At 40.0% G+C, this 22,372-nt stretch overlaps 1 protein-coding gene across 6 annotated transcripts in view; it reads right to left on the bottom strand.

Moving 5' to 3' along the window:
• The window catches only part of AIG1 (androgen induced 1), a 252,002-nt gene that overhangs the window by 172,069 nt on the left and 57,561 nt on the right, over positions 1-22,372 (bottom strand). For 5 of the 6 annotated variants that reach the window (XM_032873066.1, XM_032873069.1, XM_032873068.1 and 2 more), the window contains exon 2: positions 19,977-20,132. The exons of the other annotated variant lie outside the window; for it this stretch is intronic. In XM_032873066.1, the coding sequence (XP_032728957.1) occupies positions 19,977-20,132 (156 nt within the window). The remainder of the gene's footprint in view (positions 1-19,976; positions 20,133-22,372) is intronic. 6 annotated transcript variants of the gene reach the window in all.

Below are 22,372 nucleotides of genomic sequence, written 5' to 3'. Positions count from 1 at the left end.
ACTAATGATCAAATAATTCTCCATTAAAGAAAAGAGGTCAAAGATGAAAATCTGAGATTAAATAAAGACAGAGCAAGATAAGAGTGGAGAGCTTAGGAAATAAATAAAATATAAAATACAAAACCACATAAAACTGAAAGTCACATTAATAAGCATTAAAAGCAAAAACTGCCTTTGGTAAAGACAGTGGGGGTTTAGCTTTCTGTAGTACCGTGAACTAGATACACTGAAAAATTTTCCTACCGTGAAACACTAGGTGCTAAATAAATTACAACAAATATACTTTCAAATATATTGTTGAGCAGACAAGAAAGGAAGGGAAATCACTAGGAGTAAAAACAAACAAACAAACAAACAAAACAAAACCCACCCATGTAGACAAAAACACAACAGGGGAAAGAACAACACTAGCAAACACAGAAACTGGAGCTTCCACTGGGGCAAAGGCCCATACCAGAATCAGAGTGCTCTGTGGACTGTGGCCATGGACATGGATGATTGTGGCCTTGGGCCCATGCAAATTGGTGGAGTGGGTATGGCACCCGTGGGCCTTGTCCCACAGAGGGGTCAGAGCTTCAGTGAAAGGGTAGCCTCGAGAAAGTGCTCACAAGGCTAAAAAACCGGTTTTTACTCATAATTGCTAAGATTTTTTCATCAAAAATGTTTCATTTCGCTGAACTTTGTGCTGCATCGAGATCATCATTTTTCCTCCTTTGTCTTTGTATTCACTCCAGCTAAGTGTGGTCACTCAGCAAGGTCTGCAAAGACAGAGCTTTTGTGCTTGTATCAAATAACTGGGGCAGATATGGTAGTGCTTCTCCCAGATTCCGGCTTCAGGGCCCATGTGTACATCCCCTAGATGTTGGGAACACTGGTCACCAGCCGCTGGGAGCTGCATCCCTCACTGGGAACCACCCTCAGCTACAGGGAACTGTCTTGCCTGAAGTCATGTCCCTCCTCATGGGGGAGTGCTGGCAGTATAAGTCCAATGTCTGACTGATGACAGGGAACACACACCCAGGCCCTCTGCATCCATTCCATTTAGGGCAACTCTGAGCGGTCATCCCAGCCCTAGAGGTCTCAGGATGCTGGTTTCAACCGCAGTGTGGGTCATCTCCTTCTACCCAACACCATCTTCCTCCCTTCCAAATAGGTGTTTCTCCCAAGAGCCCCCTTCTTCTGCAGGTACCCTGAGCCTGTTCACAGGAAGGCCAATCTAAGACCATGCCACGCACGTGTGAGTGCCAGACAGGCAAATTTAAGCATGAAAACCTTTGTAATACACCACCATAAGGAAATGTAATGTAAAAAAGTAAAAATTCTTTGTAATCTCACCCTATAGAAGTACAAGGATGGGTATACCCTTAAAAGGCTCTTTCCTATGCATCTAATGGGCATTCCATTCACTATTTTAGAAAATTAGACCACACTATAGCTAGTCTTCTACAATTTTTTAACTTAAATATGTTTTACAGTGGTATCCCATTTTTCTTAAGCACCTCAAAGTACCACGCTGCCTGATTATGCACCACCATTTACTTAAGGACTCAGTAATAAATATGTATCTTCAATACAATTGTTGCAGTTTCCAATGTTATGTGATGTGTATATTTTTTATGCACCCACGTGAGTACTTCAGAGGAATAAATTAAGTGAAGCTCCTGGATCCAAGGTCACATCGCCTTTTGAGTTGACTTTCACAAAGGCTCCTCTCTCATTCCCTGCTCCCAGTGCCTCCTGCCTTTACCCCAGGTCCAGGCCACACTGTCCCTATTCTGGACTGTTGCGGTAGCCCCTTGGCTAGAGCCTCCGGCATCAGTTTCCTTTAAATTCTATCCATGCTTTATCTTGGACTCGGAGTTACCTTATTAGAAATCTTTAAGAACTTCTCAGTTTAAAACTTCCAATGACTCCCCCTTGTTTGCAGAATAAAACCAAAACTCCCGTTGTGATCTGGTCCCAAATTCTCATTCCAGTCCCCTTCCAGCTTCTTCCAGGAACCCAATCAACAGACTATGTATAGTTTCCCAAACTCACCACACTTCCAAGTATCCATGCCTCCGTGTTTTTTTGTAACTGCAGCTTGAGATTCATTACATTTTTTTTTTCAAAATCCAAGCTCTATCAAGTGTTACTTTCATGGTGCTGTTGTCCCCACCACCTAAAAATCCCCCACAATTTCTTATCAAAAGTAATTAGTCTTTCTCTGACCCACCTCAGTCCTCTGCTTATAACACCAGCCCATTCAACTAAGCCTTACAAGTCCTTTAACCTGCTGGCCCCTCTAAGCTGCTGGAAGGCTCCCTCTGTTCTCTAGCCCCTCAGCGGAGCTCCATTTGCCTGGAGTGCCTCCCACCAGCCCCACCAGCTCATCATCACCATATAGAAGGGGTTTGAAAGACCATAACCTCCAAGAAGCCTCCCCTGAGTTGTCCCTTTTCCTTGCATGAGCTCTAGCAGCACATTACATTTTTCCTTCATGATGCTGAGCATCATAGAGACAGAATCAGTGAGAGTGTCATTACTGGTTTCCCCTCCCAGTGGGATGTGAACTCTGGGAGAGTAAAGATCAGTCAGTTTCTTCTCTGTGGCATCGTCACATCTCCCTTGACACTTTGTATGTTTATTTCTTAGCTCTTCATTTTGAAATAATCAAAGACTAACTAGAAGCTGAAAAATAACACAGAGAATTCCTGTGCCTCCTTCACCCAGCCTCTTACATAAGCCTGATGCATTTTCAAACCAGAAAACTTACATTGGCATAACACTATAACTAAATGACACAGAGACCTATTCTGATTTCACCAGTTTTTACAGTCACTCGTTTTCTGAGGGGGCACATTATACTACGAAATTTTGCCACATGTACACATTTGTGTAACCTTTACCACAATCAGGATTCTGAAGAGTTCCATCACCACCGAGAAAGTTCCTAATGTTACCTCATTGGGGTCATGCCCTTCCCCAGCCTTAGCCCCTGCCAGCTAGCGATGTGCTCTCCATCACTATATGTCAACATTCTGAGAATAGTATATAAATGTAATCTTTTCCAGTACTTTATGAAGGCAGGTTTATACCTATTTATTCTCTACTTTGCATAGAATAGGGGCTTCATAGGCAAAATATTATTTAAGAGTTACAACTACTTTGAGGTAGCTACTATTATTCTTCTGGTTTTATAGATAAACAAATAACTTTCCCAGGGTCAAAAAGTGGCCAAGCGATAATGTGAGGCCAGACAATGAGACCCCAGAGCCAATGCTTTTAACCTCTCTTAATACTTCTTATACATAATAGTACATACTTTTGAAGCAATTAATAATTGAATGAGTGAATGGTTAAATACCAAAGACTATTTCATTTCTAAGTCCTCTAAGAAGGCCTGCATGTAACAGGAATTCAGTGAATGTCTGGTGAGTAAAATGTTTGGTTAATCATTCTAGAAACCCCAGAAAAGAAAGAAAGATGGTGACACATGGAGAAAAATCACCAGGCTGCTCTTTTGGATCAAACATGGCATCCAAGGCCATAAGACAGGAGCATGGAATGCAGACCTGGTTAGGAGACTCATTCTTGTCTTTGCTAGGAATCAATGCATCAGTGGTATCTCAAGCATCTCAGTAACGACTATGTGACCAGGTTCATCCTCCCTCCGGCAAATTCATATTCGCTGGATAGAGAAATAGAATATTTGCTGGGCCTAACTGATATTTGGGTCTTGTCTTGCACATTGGTGTCATGCTCCCTTCCTTACTCAAATTTTACCAAATAAGCTCCTGTCTGATTCTCATGTCATCTTTGGGACACAAGTCTTTCCCCAGAACACCAGCTTATGGGCTTAGGTGCTTAAGACCAAGTCCTCAGACACTTGGCCCAGGTCAGGCTAGGTATCATCCCTGTAACTACGGGCTGAACCCACCAGTCAGGCCACATTCCTCTGGCTCTGGCTCTTTTCAATGTCTCCGGTACCTCCGCTTGGCCTGTTTCAACACTGACTGAAACATAGAAATGATAGCTTTTCTAATCACCTTTAGTTCCCACCAAAGTAGATCCGAAGTTGCCTGGGGGTGGTTTCTAGTGGAAGCAGCCTTCTCTTGAAGGTTTATTACATGGCTCTGAGAGTGTCCTGTAGGCTGTGGGCCTGGTTGGTAAGGTGGTATGCACTGTGAGGAGGTAGGGTGTGGAGAAGATGAGCCCTTGAGGGCAGAAACTCTGTCTGTTCCCCTTCCTGGTTATCCATCAAGCTACAGAAAGAAATGGGGGGAAAGAAATATGAAGGTCTGACTGATATAATAAGTGTGAATCAGGAGTAGTTGCCACTCATTGGAAAACTATAAAGATTACAACCAGCTGCCCAGACTGAATGAAAAGGTGATCAAGTACTCCAGAAAAGTGTCCAGTAATATAGCTAGAGCTAATAAACACAACGGGAACAGCTAATGTTCTTTAATTCCACAATGGTATAGGTTAACCCTGATCATCTGGCACAAACATTTCTTGAAAAGGGACTTCAAGGGAAGATAACTTCTATTATGGAGACACTGATACAAAGGAGATTCAGTAGGAGCCCTAGATGAACCCATTCTCTAGATAAGATGTGGTAAAAAGGGAATCAGTACTTACTTACATATCCAGCAATATGATGGAATAAATGTTCCAAACTTACTCTCCCAATAAAAGATACCATTAAAAAAAAAAAAAAAAGGAAAGGAAAGATAAAAAGTTTCATTAAATATTTAGGTAACCATGTATCAGTTTCTCTTTCATTCTTCCAGTGTTTCTTTTGGTAAAAACAAGAAAAAAGGTATACATTCACTCATATAAATGCCAAATGTTCGTATCTGTGTGTCTCCCCTTCTTAAATATACATATCATATTATATAACCGTGATTTTGTTGTTTCATAACATATCCAGGAAGCATGAAGCATATTTTGAAAGAAACTGCAATGTGACAAAAAGTGAAACTGTTGGTGTCAAAGTAAAGTGAGGGAGAACCCAGGAGATCAGCAAGCACCAGAGGCCAGCTTTCCTCCGGAAGTATCTGTCAAACCACAGGGAACCTGAACTTATCTTTGGAGGCTCTGTGGAATTCAAGAGATACAAGATAAAGGCTGCCCTAGGTGGCGAGTCCCACTGAGGCCTCCACCTAAAGCTAGTACCCCAGAAGGTTACACTTTCCATGAAAGGGTATTCCTTAACCTGACAGAGAAGTGGGCACTAAGGAAAACATGGCTGTTGGAACCTGAGCTCTGTACTGAGAAGACAGAGAAAGAAAAACTACCCTGAAAATTCATAACCATAAGATAGCCATCAGAACCTTAAGATAGCAATCATGTGGGTTTGTGGCCTAATACGAGCTTTCAGGAAGATATAGTGATCTGAAATGTGCGTTCTTTTAATGTTCAAGTTAAGAATATAAAAATCTGCCACCATTTAAACTAAAAAGCAATTACGAAAATTTCAGAATATTGGTATCTTACTGAACATAGCCTTTGGCCAAAGGGCAATTGGGTTTGAAATTAATGATAGAAACATAAAAATCCCTGTATGTTTGGCAATCTAAAAACATGCTTTAAAAACTGGAGATCAAACACAAAATCATAATGGTCTCTGGAAAATATTTAGAAATAAAGAGCAATAAAAATGGTAGATACAATTCTTGTGGGATGTAGTTAAAGTGTTAAATGAATGAATTTTTCAGCCTCCTATACTTACAGTAGAAAGGGAGGTGTAAAAATTAATGAGTGAGGTGTACATCTTCAGATGGAAGCAAAGAATAGCCAAATGATTAATGAAATAGAAAACAAGCATACGGGTGCTTGTATGCTGTAGGTACAGGAAAAAAAATCTGATAAAACGGGGCCATAGCTATGGCACCCCAGACCACGCTCAGATTCGCAGGGGCAGAAGTGATGGACATGCCTTGGCACACTTGTATTTCATTGCAGCTTACTGTTTAGGAAGCTTTTGTCCTGGAGAATCTCTTATACATGTGGAGCAGGAGAAGGAATGTACAAGAATGTTCAAAGCAGTATTGCCCAGAACTGCCAAAAACTTGGAAAAAGGCCTAATATTCATCAATAATAACGTAGATAGATTTCTCTGATGAAAATTCTAAAGACAGGTCAGAACGTTCAAGAAATCAGAACTTTTTCCTCTTTTGTGCAATTTTCAACCTACTAGTTCAATCAATCAGTTGCTTATTTGCACTGGAAAATAGAAGATGTATCCACTATCCCTCAAATTTCTAGGTGAACTAAGTTGGAAATGGTGGGTGAGGAAGTTGTAGCAGAGCAGACCTATTTCTAACTTAGGACATAAACCCCACCAGTGGTATATTATTTTCCCTTGAAGCCTTTTACCAGTATTTGAACCTTTCCTTCCACCTTCTACTACCTCCCTGAACCATAAGAACTTCTTCTGAGATTTTGGATGGTATGACCATACAAACCCTTGGAATTTCAAGAACTTACACACTCTAACCTTTTGAATGAGTGTCTGCAATGGAGCAGTGTGAATACTTTGCTGAAAGATGCTCTCGTCTCTCAGGACATTCTCCGTGATGTGAGACCACTTTTGAGGCAAATGGAAGGAAACTGACACCCTTTACTTGTCATCCTGCTGGATACTGTTCTAGCTACTCTGTGACTTTCTTTGTCCTTCACAATAACCGATGTGAGTTAGGTTTCGTTGAACCATCAAATTAGAAAACCAGGATTGGGGGAGCCTATGAAATTTGTATTAGGAAGTGGTGGATCCAGAATTAAAACCCACATCTTCCTCCAAGTCTCACGTTCTTTTAACTACATCTGGTCTCCTAATGCCTCACACAGGTGAGATCACCCCATAACGTCGGTCATTTTTGCATTCTAATAACTAACCCTCCTTTTATGGGTTCAAAGTTTAAAAATGATCCATTTTAAATTGAATTCCATTTGAACACAAATTGAGCAAGGCTTCTTTCACTCTCTGTCGAGTGACAACAAATAAAATAATTAAACATATCCCTAAACCTCACACAAGACTATTTTTATTATGATGGGAGAACCACTGCCAATCAAATAGCATTGATAGAAATTTCTTTTTTAAAAAACTATTTAGACCTTTTGTCACATAAAATCACTGAATAATCAAATTCTTGCTCTCTGTCTCTCTTTCCCTTTCTCTTTTTAATAAAAGGGGACTGTAGTCTATTATTAGATAGGATTGCATTAAAATGAATATCCACAAGGTAGCTATAAGTACATGGGAGAGACATCCAGCTAACTACAACTTGAATTTAAAGTTACCACCTGAGAATAAAATTAAGAAAGATCTAATTTAATCTAATCTAATAAAAGTTAATTAAGTAATTAGAACATCCTTTTGTAGAAGCGTCCTGTTAGGTAGCTATGGATCAATGAGTGCCTATATTCAGTGTCTGGGGTATAATATCATAATGGCCTGACCAGAACACTATTATAACAGTGGACTTTGAAGCCTGATTAAATGAATTACGGGCTTCCCAAGAAGGATCTGTTAACAGGAAAAAGTATCATCACCGTGGACAGGCTTATGGATATAACAGGGCAAGAATGGGTCTCCTGCTTTGCATAGAAAAGAGGTGCCCCTGGCCCCCCAAGGTTGCTTCTGATCTACTTGGTAAGTCAGTCCCTATGGAGCAAAAGGATGCATCAGACTAGTAATCTGACCACCTGCCATACTCTCTGTCTTCTTCACATTGCTCTGTCCTAGAGAGAGTTTATGCAGATTCTAGTCTACCTGACAGCTTTTTTTTATCATTACAAATTATTCAATTATCCTTCTGAGTTAAACTTTAGTCTGTTATTATTTGGTTTGCATTAGTTCATTGGCTGAGAGAAGGATCCCCTTAGAAAAGATTGATAAAATTGAGTGTCTGGGCCTTTGGTCCTGGACTACAGTGACATTTAAATACTGTCCCAGCACACTGGGATACCCACAAATGGTCACATAGCTCTCTCTGAATTGCTATGGGTACAGGAGAGGAAAAGCGCTAAAGTTTTCCTTGTTTTGCTTAGTTTAGGTCATATGCATAAACAAACTAGGAAAATACATAGAACTTTCTGTGCATAGTTTGCAGTGGGGAAAGAACTTTTGGAAAGGTTGGTGTGTTTGTTTTTGAACGTCATATCAACTGCAGATCAATCTTATTTCTTCTTTTAGGAATAATTACCCTTTAAATTTGGAGCATAAACATCTGCAAATGACAAAACATTTGCAAATGAGAATACACGTGAGATTTTCTTACTATAAAAGAAATAAATGCTCATTACGGAAATTTGGGTGGACTTTTGTTTTTGCCCTTTAAACTGTTCTATGATGATCTCTGCTGTATAAATGAAGGTGGAAGGAGTCAACAAACAAATGGTCATCTCTGGAACCAAATTGGCCCAGAGAAGCATCTATGCAGCCTGAGCATCAGCATTCTGTCTGTCCAACAGCATTTCAGGAGTTGTGTTCTGGTATTTGAGCTACTTGAATTCTTTGCCATCTGCTTAGGCTCCTCTAGAATTGCTGATCAATTGTTTTGGTTTTTTTTCTTTTTGGTTGAAGAACACCTCTTGTCAATTAAAAGCCAGGGGGTTAGACTAAACTAATTCCTTTGAAGGTCAGCAGTTCAGGGATGTGCCAAGATTGGAGAGAAAATCTACTTCCTGTGGATGATTCTTTTGCCCGAGAGTTAGCTTTCTTTCTTTCTTTCTTTCTCCTTCCTTCCTACCCTTTTTACTTCAGGCCCTTAAAGCATCAAGCAGGCATCAAACATGACTGACCAGGTCCAATATGGCAGGCATTATTCTCCAAGAAGGACCAAACAGGGCAAGAACTGACTGCTGCGGCCTGCCGTGGCAACAGCTTGTCCACCCTCTCTCAGGGCCGCAGGTCCTGGTGCTGGGCTCACAGCCTTGGGAATGAGTGAGCTTTGTCTTGCCTACTGCTTTTTGTTTTTATAAGATCCCCTTTGAGAGTAAGTGAAATTGTGTGAGAGCGTGTAACACAGTGACTGGCACAGAGCATTCAATAAACTTGCCAGAAGGTCTATTGGAGATGTTTTCCCATTTTCCTGGTTTGCCTGGCATTGCAAGATAAAATGCACAAGAAAGTTCTTCTGTGTATCCTGCAACATAGCCGAGAAGACACTCATCCAAATAGACAAGATTATTTACAGGCAGCCTCTGCTGAATGAGGCTGAGCCCCAGGAGAGTAGTTCAATTTGAAGAACTGATCTGATTTAGAACACCTCAAATCCTTGGTGAAAATAGGTGGAGGTATAAATTATAAATTTAAAAAGAAAAGCAGATTTAACTGAAAAGCTTCTCCTGATAAAGCAGAACAAAATTGCTTTCAGGAATTCTTAGTAAAATTTTTTCTGGGGTAGGCACAGTTCATTTGTTAGGATACCCATACGGAATGTACTAGATCATTGCTTGCCGAAAATATTCTTTTGCAATCCTGTAGCCATGAACTGTGCCTTCTTGCAACCCCAGAGATGAGTTGCAGATGATACTGGATACATTTAGTAACCATTTTTAAAAAATGAGGCTAATTCTATTGATAAAACCTGATTTTTAGATATTAAAAACAAGCACATTGGGTAAATGGGGGAGCTTAAATCTGTACTCAATGGTTGAAACAAGAAGACAAAACAGGAAGATTTTTTTGTTTGTTTGTTTGTTTTGTTTTTTTGCCAAAACTTATACTTTGCAAACTGGCCTCTAAAACTGTATAAAACCATTGTCTCCATGGTGTGAAATAATACATCAAATGGAAACAGTAATAAGCACAAATGAACAGCTTTTGTTAAATAGCCTCAGGGAAAAGGATGAACAGTGGCTTTTAATCCAGATTCTGCATAACTCCCTTTCTTACTCTGATGCATTCTCCTAAATTAGAAACTGTGGTCAGCTCAGAACTTTTGTATGTAGCTAAAAATACCCATCAGGCGAATGATGAAAAGCAAAGTTAGGTCTGGTTTGTCAAGAAGCAGAGTACCTGCTAACAGCAAGCTCCCCAGTGGTCAGGGTCTGGGTGAGGTCCTGGCTGCACCAGGGGCCGCAGACTCACGCCCTATAAAGTGGGAACCCCATCTATACAACTGTTCCATAGAAGCATCTTCTGTGAAGTGAGAATGACGGAAATTCCTACTGTTTGAGGCTATGAGGGTTGAATACACAGTTAAAGTAAAGCCCTTAGCACCGTATCTATCCCCCAGTAGCAGGGAGCAGAAGTTAGTGCTCATTTTTAGATTTTTTCAGCCCCTTGAGTTGTTTGTGGGTTTTGCCTCTGTGGGAAGGGAGAGGGTGAGAAGTCTCAGAACGTGCAAATGGAACCACTCTTCCACCGGCTGGAAACAAAAAAGAAAGGTGACTGCAAATGCCTCTGGGTGTGTGGTATCTTCTTGAAAATTCTAAGGCAATTGCAGCAGGAGGGAGGAGCAGGTAGCACTTCTGAATATTCAGACAAAAATGTTACTCTATTAATGAATCTAGGGGCTGTTTCTCTTTGTTGACTCAAGGCTAATTTTGACAGCATCCCCTGGGCATATGCATGCTTATATTATTTTCTGGGCATGGGAGTGCTGAGGCTTCTTCCTGTTTCATTATTTGTGCTTGTAGGAAGGTAGTCATTCTAACTTTGTAGTGGAGTTTTAAGGTGAGGAAAGGGGCGGGTCCCTCCTTAAGGTTAAGTCGTGAGGGAATCCAAAAGGGGAGAGAAAACTTATCTCTGTTCACACCGTCCAACGTGGGCACACCTCCACTTAACGCTTGGAATTTTCTTGTTTCCCATTCTTCTCCAGTCTCCCCTTGGCGAACAATGAACAACATGGTAGAGCACCCAAAAGCAGACTGGGACAGAAGGGCTCCTTCTGGTTCCTTCTGAGACACGCTCCCTTCATTTTCTCCCCATCCACCAAACCTTAGCAGCACAGCCCAACACCCAGTGTATTTGCTCCTTTGTGGGAATGGAGCACAGAGGTAACCTACGGGATAAATGGGTATTCTGGAGAGGGAAACCTCTTGGCAGGTGCCCTTCAGAGGAGTTTAGGAGACCGTGAGACAGACTCCAGGGCTCCGTGTGAGCTGTGGCTCCACGCATGCTCTCCCGATTGTCCCCCAGTTCCTCATTTTCCTACCTTCCCACCTGTCCCCTCACATGTCCCCCAAAGTTAGAATCACCCCTCAACTTCCATTTCTAAGAGAGCAAAAGGAAGACATGATGAAGGAAAGTCCTATGTAGAACCTGCTATTCGCAGTAAGATAAGCAAATCATTAGCATGGTCATCCCACAGGCACAACTAAAAGTTAATAAACTTTGCGTAGGTGGAAAGTCCACTGGCTCCTTCCTTGGGGGGAAATGTTCCTTGTGCTATCAGCTGATGTGATACAGCACATTCTGATCCAGCTAAAACAGGTAAGAGTCACCTGAGGACGCCCACAGGGACTACAGTGATTTCAGGGCACCCACACAGCAAATCACTGTTTCTTCTTCTACAGAGAAGGGGATGAGGTTGGGGTAGAGTGAGGAGGGCAAAAGGTGAGAGAGGGAGAGAGAGAGATTGAGAAGGAGGAAGAAAGATAAGCAGAGAAGAAAGAAGAAAAATACTGTGTTCCTTTTTTCTTTTCCTTTTTAATCAACAGTTAATATTGCATCTTGTTCTTGGTTTCCCAAACAAGGGCATATACAAAGATCCTGACTGGGATTGGGGGGGGGGGTCTTATTTTCGAGAACAAGAATCGTGTGTCTATTTTATAATATGCATCACATTATTAATGTTACTGAAGATCAATCTACCATTTCTCAATCACGTACTTTAAATATGTATCATACTTATGGGTATAAATATGGAAAAAAGATGCCTACATTTCCTGAGACACTTTTGTGGCCCTTTGGCCCAGAGAGAGTGGGAATTCTGTGAAATGACACTCAGTGCATGACCGGTCTCTACCACTTCTAGGGGGCTAGTCAAGAAATATTCTGCTCGTCGAACCTGGTCGTCCACCTTTCTGAGTTGCTGGTCTGTGGCAGGGCCAGTTCTCACAAATTTCCTCAGGAGTTTCAGAAACTGAACAGAAACCATTTAGTCACTTGTATAACATATGGGACTTTCTTTGAGAAGAACTTCAAATACCAGATTTCGATAGCTTTTTATAAGAACACGAATTAAAATGTACAAAAAAATGGTGCTGGCAGAGAATAAATGGAAAAAAATATGCCTTCCTTGGCTCAGATAGGAAATGTCCATGATAAGTCTCATTAGTTTTACTCTATTTTTCATAAAACAACAGATAAACAAAAAATTACTTAAAATCCTATTTGTTTTTACTCAGTTTACATTTAATAGTTATTCTCAGTATTTGTTACTTAATCATAGTTCTTAAAACTCCTGATTTTATTTGGGCAGCAATGTGACCAATCCCTAAGGATAAATCATAATTCACTGAAGCCCTTACAGTAAGCTCATTTCCTTCTCCCACTTGCTTTCCCAGCCTCCCTTGCAGCTGGTTCTAGCCATGTGACTCTTCTAACAAACGAAACCTATGGAGAAGTCTATAGATGGGGCTTAGAGGAAATATTCATTATCCTGATGAAGAGACAAACATATGGGGATAGCTCCCTAAAGAACTTCTTCCTCTTCCTGCCCTGAACATGGTCGCAAAGGAGGTGATGTTTGGGACTTTTATCAACCCTCTTGAGACTGTAGGTAGCAAGTCCAAGGCAAAAAGCCAACACTTGGGAGAAAAGAAAGTGGATACAAAATGCCTAAGTCTCAAATGATAACACCAAGCAATACCATTCTGAAACTACCTGCTTACGGGCTTCTTGCTTTGTGAGATATTAAATATCTTTATTGCTTAAGCCACAGTTGGATGGATATTCACTCAATAAATACTGAATTATTTAGGCCTTGCTCCTGAGGCTTGGGTTACAGCAGTAGATCAAACGTGCAACCTCTCTGGCCTCACAGGGTGCAAAGTCAGAGGAGACATCTGTTACAGAAATAAAAGAATAAACATAGAATGTGCCAGGTAGTGGTAATCATTATGGAGAACATAATGCAAGGTAAGGAGATTGAAAATAATGGAAAGCTAATTTATATTGATTATTCATGGAAGCTTTTCTGCGAGGTGATCATTTGAACAGAGACTTGAATGAATTAAAAGAGTGAACCAGGTGGATACCTATGGGGGTTCTGTTACTTGCAGCTGAAAGCATCATTAACTTAAACATCCAATAAGTTTGTGGTCATTTGTCAAAACAGAGCTCCAACATCATCATTTCTGGGAAGTCTTCCAAGACCTCCCACTCACTAAAATCAATCCCTTCCTCTTCTAGGATAATTCTTCATCTTAGACCCCTGCACTGTTATCTACACCATGCCTTCTTCACCGTAGTTGTTCATAGAGCTTATAAAAAGTCACTTTCTCTAGACGTTGAGACTCTTGAAGGACAAGATCAATTCTTAGTCACTGGTATCTTGGCTTCTAGCACTCAGTACTGTTTACCTAGTGAGCTCCATGTACCCACAAATAATTATTGACTTGACTAGAGTTTCTGTCCTTTGAATGTTCTGGATATAAATGTGTGCTTTCCACTAGAGTGTGATTAAAAGTGAGCACCTATAGAAAATGTTATTAAACTGTGATTATTTTTTATGTTGAAGAAATTTATCTTGCAAGCATCGAGCAAGCTGACTGCTCCATGAAGCTGTACAAATTGCATAGATCACGTAGGCAGAAAATCTTTGGTTTCCATCTAGGAGACAAATATATGTAAGATTGTTGAGAAGCAACCTGGTTCCCTATCAGGTACATCTGTCTAATCACATTATGTCCTTGGTCTTTGGAAAAGGCTATCCAAAAAATGATGTAAGACCACTCACCTAGGTTAGGTAATTACAGTCTCCCAAGTATTTCCTCTGGTAGGGGAGGAAAAAGTTCATTTCATTTACTGATCTTGAAGGAATACCCATCTGTGAACCCTCCCTCATAGGCAATCCAACTCACACTCACTTCAGTGCAAGAAGAAAGCATATGATTGGTTTAACCCAAAATGAACTGGGTTTTACTCATTAGTTTTACTCTATTTTTCATAAAACAACAGGTGTCTACTAAAGGTGTCTACATTTTCTTTCATAAAATATGACCTAACACATATTACATTTTTAACTTCAAAGGAGAAGAGAAAGGAAAAGGGCATTTGAAGAAACTTAAAACATCAATGAATTTAAAAAAAAAAAAAACCAGAAAAGAGTTTGGTTTCAGGTACCTGTGTGAAAATTTAATAAAGAGAGGATCAGTGGATATGAAGTGTATTTTTATATTAAATCCAGAGTTTGTAGAATAAAGTAAATAATGTGCTTTTTAAAAAGTTTCCCCTTAATATCAAAACAGAAGGAAAGGCATTTGCTTCATATACTCTCAAACAGAATAAAATTCCCTTCCTAATGTGTTACTTAACAGATATTTATATTAATAATTAATATAAATTAATGTTTGCTTTCCATTTAAGCCAATCTCTTACTTAAAAATCAGAAAGGAAAATAATGTTTTTTTAGATTGTAGGGATGTGATCTAAATGCGTACACTTCACAACATTTTTGTGAATAACGGCTTAGAGTTAGCAGGTATGTCAATAAGTGAAGCCTTACGAATCACTTTTTGAAAATACTTGCTAGATACTTTCTCTTTAAGTTTGCCTTTGAGATTTGAAATTACATTTTCCATATATCCTAAGGAAGCTGGTATCATACAGCCTCCAGCACAAGCCAAAACAAATTTTCGAGGTACCTAGACTAGGTTGATACATATCAAATCTTCACCACATCTTCACAAAAACACACTTATAACACCGGAGATGGTTACTGAATGAATAACTTTTAAACTAAACTCAGATAAAAAGCCCAAATTCCAGAAAACCATATCTTGGCTCATCCTGGTTTGCTCGGGATACCCTGGATGCCCACCCCTGGTTAGAACAATCCAAATCTCCAGGTCCTTCTCGGATCCTCTCCCCCTCTCCACAGAGAGGGACATCCTCATCCTCAGCCATCAGCAACGTTAGTTAAGCAACAGCCCAGCTTTCGAGCAACCCAAGGTCTCGAGCAACCCAAGTGACACCAGGGACAAAGATGTATGGGGGAGGTGGGGAGATCCGATGATGACATGTCTTCCTGCAAGCTGAGAAGCTGCAAATGAATGGGATACATACAGTTGAATGAATGGAGAAAGTATGAGAGCTCTTGGTCATTAAAGGGGCTGCTTTGAATAGTAGTTGGAAACACATTTAGAATATCTAAAAGAAGCACTTTCATACTCATCATTCTCATTTTTTTTTTTGACACTCTTCCTCTTTTTCTTTACCTTTTTTTTCTTTGTTTGCTTGCTTCTTAGCAAGTCTTAGCTGATTCTCTTAGCTAGAAGGGTATCTGCTAACACAAAAGTCAACAAACTCACAGGAGACAAAAGACATTCTTGGTTTGATTGGTCCTAACAAACTTCAGTCCTTCCAGACCACATAATGTCATAGAGTTATTTGTAATGCTTCTTTAAAAGGGTGACAGGGTTCAGAAATAAACTGCACATGGTACAAAGAGTCTCCCATGGGTTATCCCTGCAAAATGCGTTGCAAGGCTTTGGGAGTGGTGGTGGTTTCCGGCCATTAGTGTTACTAAATCAAGGCCAGCTTTGCATTTCTGGGCATCTACACAAATCAGGATGATACATGCTATGTTCACTCAAGCAACCCCGCTGATTTCTTCAAGGTTACGCTCAAACAAAACTTTGCGTCAATTATCTTTGGAATGCTTCATTATTTTTATATATCCTAGAGATAGAGTCCATGAAGTAGACACTTTAGGTCCATGGGTCACAAAAATCATATTTAGTGCTTCATGCCCACATAAAGCAATTACTGTCAACTCTCAATTAACCTCGTTATCAGAGGAAGCATTAATGGAGACAATACAAATCCTAGATAACTTACCCATGTCTTTCTTGTTGCCATAGTTGCAGCTAAGGTGAGAGAGAGAGAGAAAGAGAGAGATAATGGGAGCAATAGGCAAAGCTTGGGGATCAGAGGTCTCTTTAGGAAAATTTGAGTGGAGGTGCCACTCTGCCCCCTTATTATGCCCCTTACCTCTCTGCCCTGCATCAGGAAGCAAAAATAACATGACTTTTCCTGCAAAGTTCTGGCTGACCAACAAAAGGTGAGAAGCAGAAGAAGCCAGGAGAAAGTGGGGTGAAGGGGAGGTACCCTGCGAGGCTGGCAATCACTGGCAGTCCGAGCCTGGAGGCCTCCGGGGACCACAGGCAGGTTCTCAGCGGGGGTTGTGCACCTTGGTCCTTAGGAAGCTCCAGCCATGTTCAAGGCTCTCGGGCACTGGGCAAGTGCTCGAGTGTTGTGCTCTTTCAGATTTCGACTGTGTCAACCAACATAGTAAAAGGTGTTTAATTATAAATGTCATAATTAATCGTTTGCACACATGATAAGCATTCTTACGGTATAGATGCCTACGGGATAGGGACATTCCCATCAAATCAGGTTGCAGGCATGGATGCTCTCCCGTCCTTCAGAAGAAACGTCCCAGGCCAGGAGCCACAGGAACGGTAAAGATGACCCCTCTTCATGTGATTTCAAGTGGTTCTGCTCAAGAAAGGGTTTTCCATTTTAACAAGGAAGAAAAACTTCAGTGGTAAAACCACACTGAAATTCCAGACACTAGTGAGTAACTAAGGGTCTGGCAGAGACACAAGAGGGGCAGAAGAGAACCTCCGAAGTCACAGCAAAGACAAGAGCACACCAGAAAGGAAAGCTAGGACGTTAACTTGGGGAAAGGAGGGCAAAAAATCATAAAATTATGTTTTAATGAAAAAAAACTGTGTTAAAATGCTTATAAAGAGACACATTTGTGTCCTTTGTAAATATAACTTTGCTATAAAATGAATGGGGTCTGGCTGGAAAGAAGCTATTTATCAGTTTTTTGCCTCAGAATGAATTTCTGTGAGAAACTGGGGGAATAGATGCAAAAACTCAAATGACAGTAAGAAACAGTGGAAAACATAGGAAGATTTCTGGAGAATATAGGCCAGAATTCTTCCTAATACTAAGGGGAGACAGAGACAGAAAGAGAGAGAGAGAGAGCAATGTAGCAGAGGGACTTCAAAAAGTGCGACCCAGCAATCCCACTACTGGGTATTTACCCCAAAGATACAAATGTAGTGATCCGAAGGGGCACGTGCACCCCAGTGTTTAGAGCAGCAATGTCCACAATAGCCAAACTGTGGAAAAGAGCCCAGATGTCTGCCACAGACGAATGGATAAAGATGTGGTTCATATATACATGTTACTCAGCCATCAGAAAGGATGACATCTTACCATCTACACTGACATGGATGGAACTGGAGGAGATCACTCTGAGTGAAATAAGTCAATCAGAGATTGATTCATGAGATTATTCACTCACATGTGGAATATAAGAAACAGCACAGAGAATCATAGGGGAAGGGAGGGAAAACTGAACGGGAAGTAATCAGAGGAGACAAACCATGAGAGCAGCTTAACTATAGGAAACAAACTGAAGGTTGCTGGAGGGGAGATGGGTGAAGGATGGGGTAACTGGGTGATGGATGCTGGGGTGGGCACGTGATGTGATGAGCACTGGGCATTATATGCAGGGGTGAGTTACTGAACTCTATATGAAGTAGAGATCTAATACTTGCTGATGTAATGAAACGAATGATGTAATATTTGTTGGCTAACTGAATTTTAAATAAAAAAAAGTTCAGGAAAAAGAAAAGGCAAGTGTCTGTAAAAGGGAAATGACGCATGATAACAGGGAAGATTATGAAAAATGTGAATATTGACTCTAAAATATCAGTGGGTAAGCCAAAAATAAGAGTTAAAGAAATAAATGAAGCTGTTCATCTGGTTGATTCATTATTCTTTAAAATTCTTCCATGAAGCTCATCAGGGTGGGAAGGGGCATACGCCTGGAATGAAATGTGATGTGACTTCTGGGTTAAAAAGGAGGGGTGAAATTAAAGGTATAATTACTTCTCATCCCTTTTTCAAAACACAGAGAAAAGAACAAAAATAGTGAGATAGAGTAAAGTATCAAATATGATCAAACAAACAAGCAAACAAACAAAAAGTCCCCATCCTCTTTACAAACCATGAGGCGCACATGGACCAAATTCAGAAAAGACACTGAAAGCTGATGGGTATCTTGAGTCTCAAGCAGATGCAAAGTTTCTGGCCAAAGTAAAGTCAAAAATGTCTAAAGGGCATAGGCAATCTGCCTTTGATGAGAGTGCTAAGAGGCACAGTTTAAGCCCTAGAGACAAAGTTTGATATGGCATAACAGCGGGAGAGGCAGAGCTAAGAGAAAATGTGTTAATACTGTATTCCTATTTACTTTTGTATTGTGTTACTGTATTCCTTCTAGCCAAGGAAGGCTTCCAGAGGCAATGACATGCCTACAGAAATTGCAAGGGAATAAGACAGCAAAAAGAAAGAAAAGGTGCACAGGCTTGGATTTTCTAGGTAATTCTTTCATGCACAGAGTATAAGCCTTTAAACTTTATGCCAATGGAAATTTTCTCTTTGATGATTATTCTGATAGAAAGTATTTGAATTTTATATGTCAAGTCCAAAGAAGGAAATACTAAATAGTATGGAAAGCATCTAACTGTCAGGTTAAGCAACAGAATTTGAGAGATTTGCTAGATGGTTTCAATATGAGCACCTATTTATTTTTTCAAAGGAAAAACATGAGGGAATGAGCAGAGGAGTGTGATCAGATTACAAGAATCTCCTTGTGTTGCTTTCAAGAGCTAAGGACTACTTTATCCAAGAAAATACAATTCAGTACACAGGAAAAGCAATTCAGTGATAATCTGGGTATTCACTAATTGGTCTTAGAACAAGCATCTTCTGCCAGTTATAGATCTGGAAGGATTTAAAAAAAAACAACTTTCTGACTCTGCCTAACATGGACCTTGGGCTTGATACACATTCTAGACCAGATCACCTGGGCCTGTTTTTTCTATACAATGGCTGGCAAAGGAAAGGTCTGAATTTGAATTAGGTAACACGCTCTTCCTTGTTTTCACAATTTGAGATTTAGAGGAGTGCTCTCCCTCTTTTCCTGGAGATCCACAGGTTAAAATCTATAGAATCTCATTGGGCTCTGGCCCTTTAAAGAAACATGGTTTATGGACGGATCATGGATGATTAACGGACTTGTGAAGGAAGTCAAGCAATGGAGGGACTCTAACAGAAAATAATGAAAATCAATGAAGCCAGAACAGACCCAAACATAAAGCAGCATTTACTTAAGTGATATTAGCCAATGGCACAGTCAGGAGAGCAAAGCAGTATGAGCTAATGACTTCCTCTCTCAAGTTTAAAAAATACTAGAATGGTCATAGACCCAAGGACCATACATTTTAAGTTCGGGCTGCTAAAGACACTGCTATGGGTTGAACTGTGTTTCTCTAAAATTCATATGTTGAAGTCCTAACTCCCCAGTATCTGGGAATGTGACTGTATTTGGATGTAGGGCCTTTCGAGAAGCAGGTAAGATTAAATGAAGTCAGTGAGGGGTCCTAATCTGATATGACTGATGTCCTGATTGGAAGAGGAGATTAGGGCACAGACACACATGTGAGGAGATCATGTGAGGATACAGAGAGAGGAGGCCACTCACTGGCCAAGGACAGAAACCTCACAAGAAATCAGCCTTGTGGATGCCTTGATCTTGGACTTCTAGTCTCCAGAACTGTGAGAAAATAAATGTCTGTTGTTTGAGCCCCCAAGTCTGCAGTGCTTTGTGACGGTAACCCTAGCAAACTAATTCACAAACCTGCTATATAACCAGCCCTTCTTTTTCTCTTAGAAGTCTGAAATAAGACCCAAGTTTTTTTTTGTGGTTAGATGCATTCTACATCATACTCACAACCCCAACAGGAAAGGCCAGGACGGCTAACATCCAGTCCCGGAGAGAGATGAGCTTCTTGAGCTGCCTTTCTTGTTCTTGGTTCCCACTTCCTCTAGTCAGGAGACTGGAAAGATCAGTCAGCACGCAAATGCCAAAAAAGACAGCCTGGATGACCTGGAGGGAGACAACAGCTGGTGTTAGTCAGGAAGATCTAAGAAGGCCCCAGCTGTAGGACAAGCGAGCAACAACTTTATGACAGACATCTGATAAAAGAAGACCAGAAGCATACTTAAAAGACTAGCTACAAAAAAAAAAAAAAAAAAAAAGAGGAAGATATTTACAAATTGCTCTCATGGGTGAGAGAATTCATCCTAAAAACACTGCTTCCATTTTTGCTCACCTCAGGACACGTACAAAATAAGCATGCACATACACATCTAAATAGGTCCAACAGAAAACAGTATCAAATATCATAATGACATGTCCATTATTTTGAAAATATCATATCTATGATCTAGTTATATTGACTAGTGGGGTTTAACAAATATTGAAGAAAGACAAAGAAAAGAATCAGGGTAGCCTGAATAAGAAACAAGACACTTTTGTCTAAATGTGAAGAACTCTTCCTATGCTTTAATCTCCTAAATTTAGAAATTTTCTTGCCAAAGCTTCTAGTCCTTGATTCACAATCAAATGAATGCAATAATCAAAACTGGTACAGAGCAATTTTCTGTTGTCAAACCTAAATGATAGCACCTCTTTCTCAGGTTTTCTGTTTTTGTAGAATAAAATCTTCCCAAAGTAATATAAACAGAGATAAACCACACTATATTCCCCAAAAAGCTTTCTGTTGTACATTCCCAAATCAATTACAAATTAAATTACTTACATCAGCTACGTGTAACTTGGATTGTTACAGGGAGGACTCTGAAACACTACAATTCAGTAATCTGTGAAATTCCCAAAGTGGGGGCAAAAGTATTAATGACCCAGAGCTGTGAGTAGAGGCAGGAAGCAACTGTCATATAGCTTAGCAAATGATAATTCAAATTATGGAAAGGACAGAAAATACATTCCTTAGGCTTAAAAAGACATCCATTTAGCACCAAGAATAGATTCAGGGTAATTTTTCTGGCTTCTTTTAACAGAAATCATTTACTGATGGCATATTTATAAGAGATACGACTTTACTCACGACTTCTTTAGAAAACAACAAAAAGTGTTGTATAAATGTCCATGTTGGCGGTGGAAAGAACTTGTGATTCAGCGGATCAGTGCATGAGCTCCTCACTGAGGCACAGAACAAAGGGAACAAAGACCCTCACAATCATGTGGTTACATCCTTTAGCATAGTACTCCACACTCAGATTCTCAATCATTCTGTTCAAATTCTTATGTAAGCCATTTTGAAAATTCTGAATGAAGGAGATTCCATTGCTGACCTTAGTGAGATAAAAATCCTGCAGTATTTTTACATAAACTGCCACCGCGATGGTCTTCCAAGCTCACCCAATCATGTCATTATTAACCAATCTTAGCTAGAGTAATGTTCTCTTCCTTCTCATACCTTAGCCTGTCTTATAGCTTCACTGACTTAAGGTTCATTGTTATTCTTTCTACAACCAGAAACCCCAGAGTGGGAGAAGCTGAGTCTGCGATTACTGAGCATGTCCCAACTGAAGGGGTGGCAAGAATCATGTTGTGATGACCAGACATAATTTCAATGACTCAGGGAATAATTTTACACTTAGGAAAACTTTCCATACCATATCTTATCACTTTAGATGTTTGATCTTTATGTCAACCCTAAAGGGCTTTGAGAAATTGGAGTAGCCCAGCTGGGGAATAATAATCTTCATGCCAGTTTGTGAACATATGAAAAGGTGTCCTACCTGATCAATTATCAGGAAAATGCAAATGTAGATGACAGTGAGATAGCATTTCTCACCTATATAATTATCTATAATTTAATTCTCACAATATCACTGGTTATATAGATGTAGAACAACTGGAAACCCTACAGTGGGAATGTAACTTGGGACAACCCCTTTGAAGAATACTTGGCAATATCTAATGATTTAAAGATGTATATACCCTATTATCTAGTGACTTCATTACAGAGGGTATTCCCTTACTGGAACTCTCATACATGTGTTCTTGTCACATTCACACAAAAGTTAATTTCTGCATTCATTGCTTCAAAAAAGTCAGCCTATATGTCTCAATTATTGACTGGATAAATAAACAATGCTATATCCATACAATGGAATTCCAAACATATCTGTTTTTCATTGTCACAACAAAACATTAAACAAAAAAGGAAATTAAAAAAAAAAAAGGTACATTTTGCCAGCATTAAAATAAATTTCAAAAGAATGCAAAGATAATTTTAAGGATGCATGTATATAAAGTAA

This window comes from Lontra canadensis, unplaced genomic scaffold (genome assembly GCF_010015895.1).
Source record: "Lontra canadensis isolate GAN:19392208 unplaced genomic scaffold, GSC_riverotter_1.0 scaffold47, whole genome shotgun sequence".
Lineage (NCBI taxonomy): Eukaryota > Metazoa > Chordata > Mammalia > Carnivora > Mustelidae > Lontra > Lontra canadensis.
This window is presented reverse-complemented; position numbering and strand designations above follow the sequence as displayed.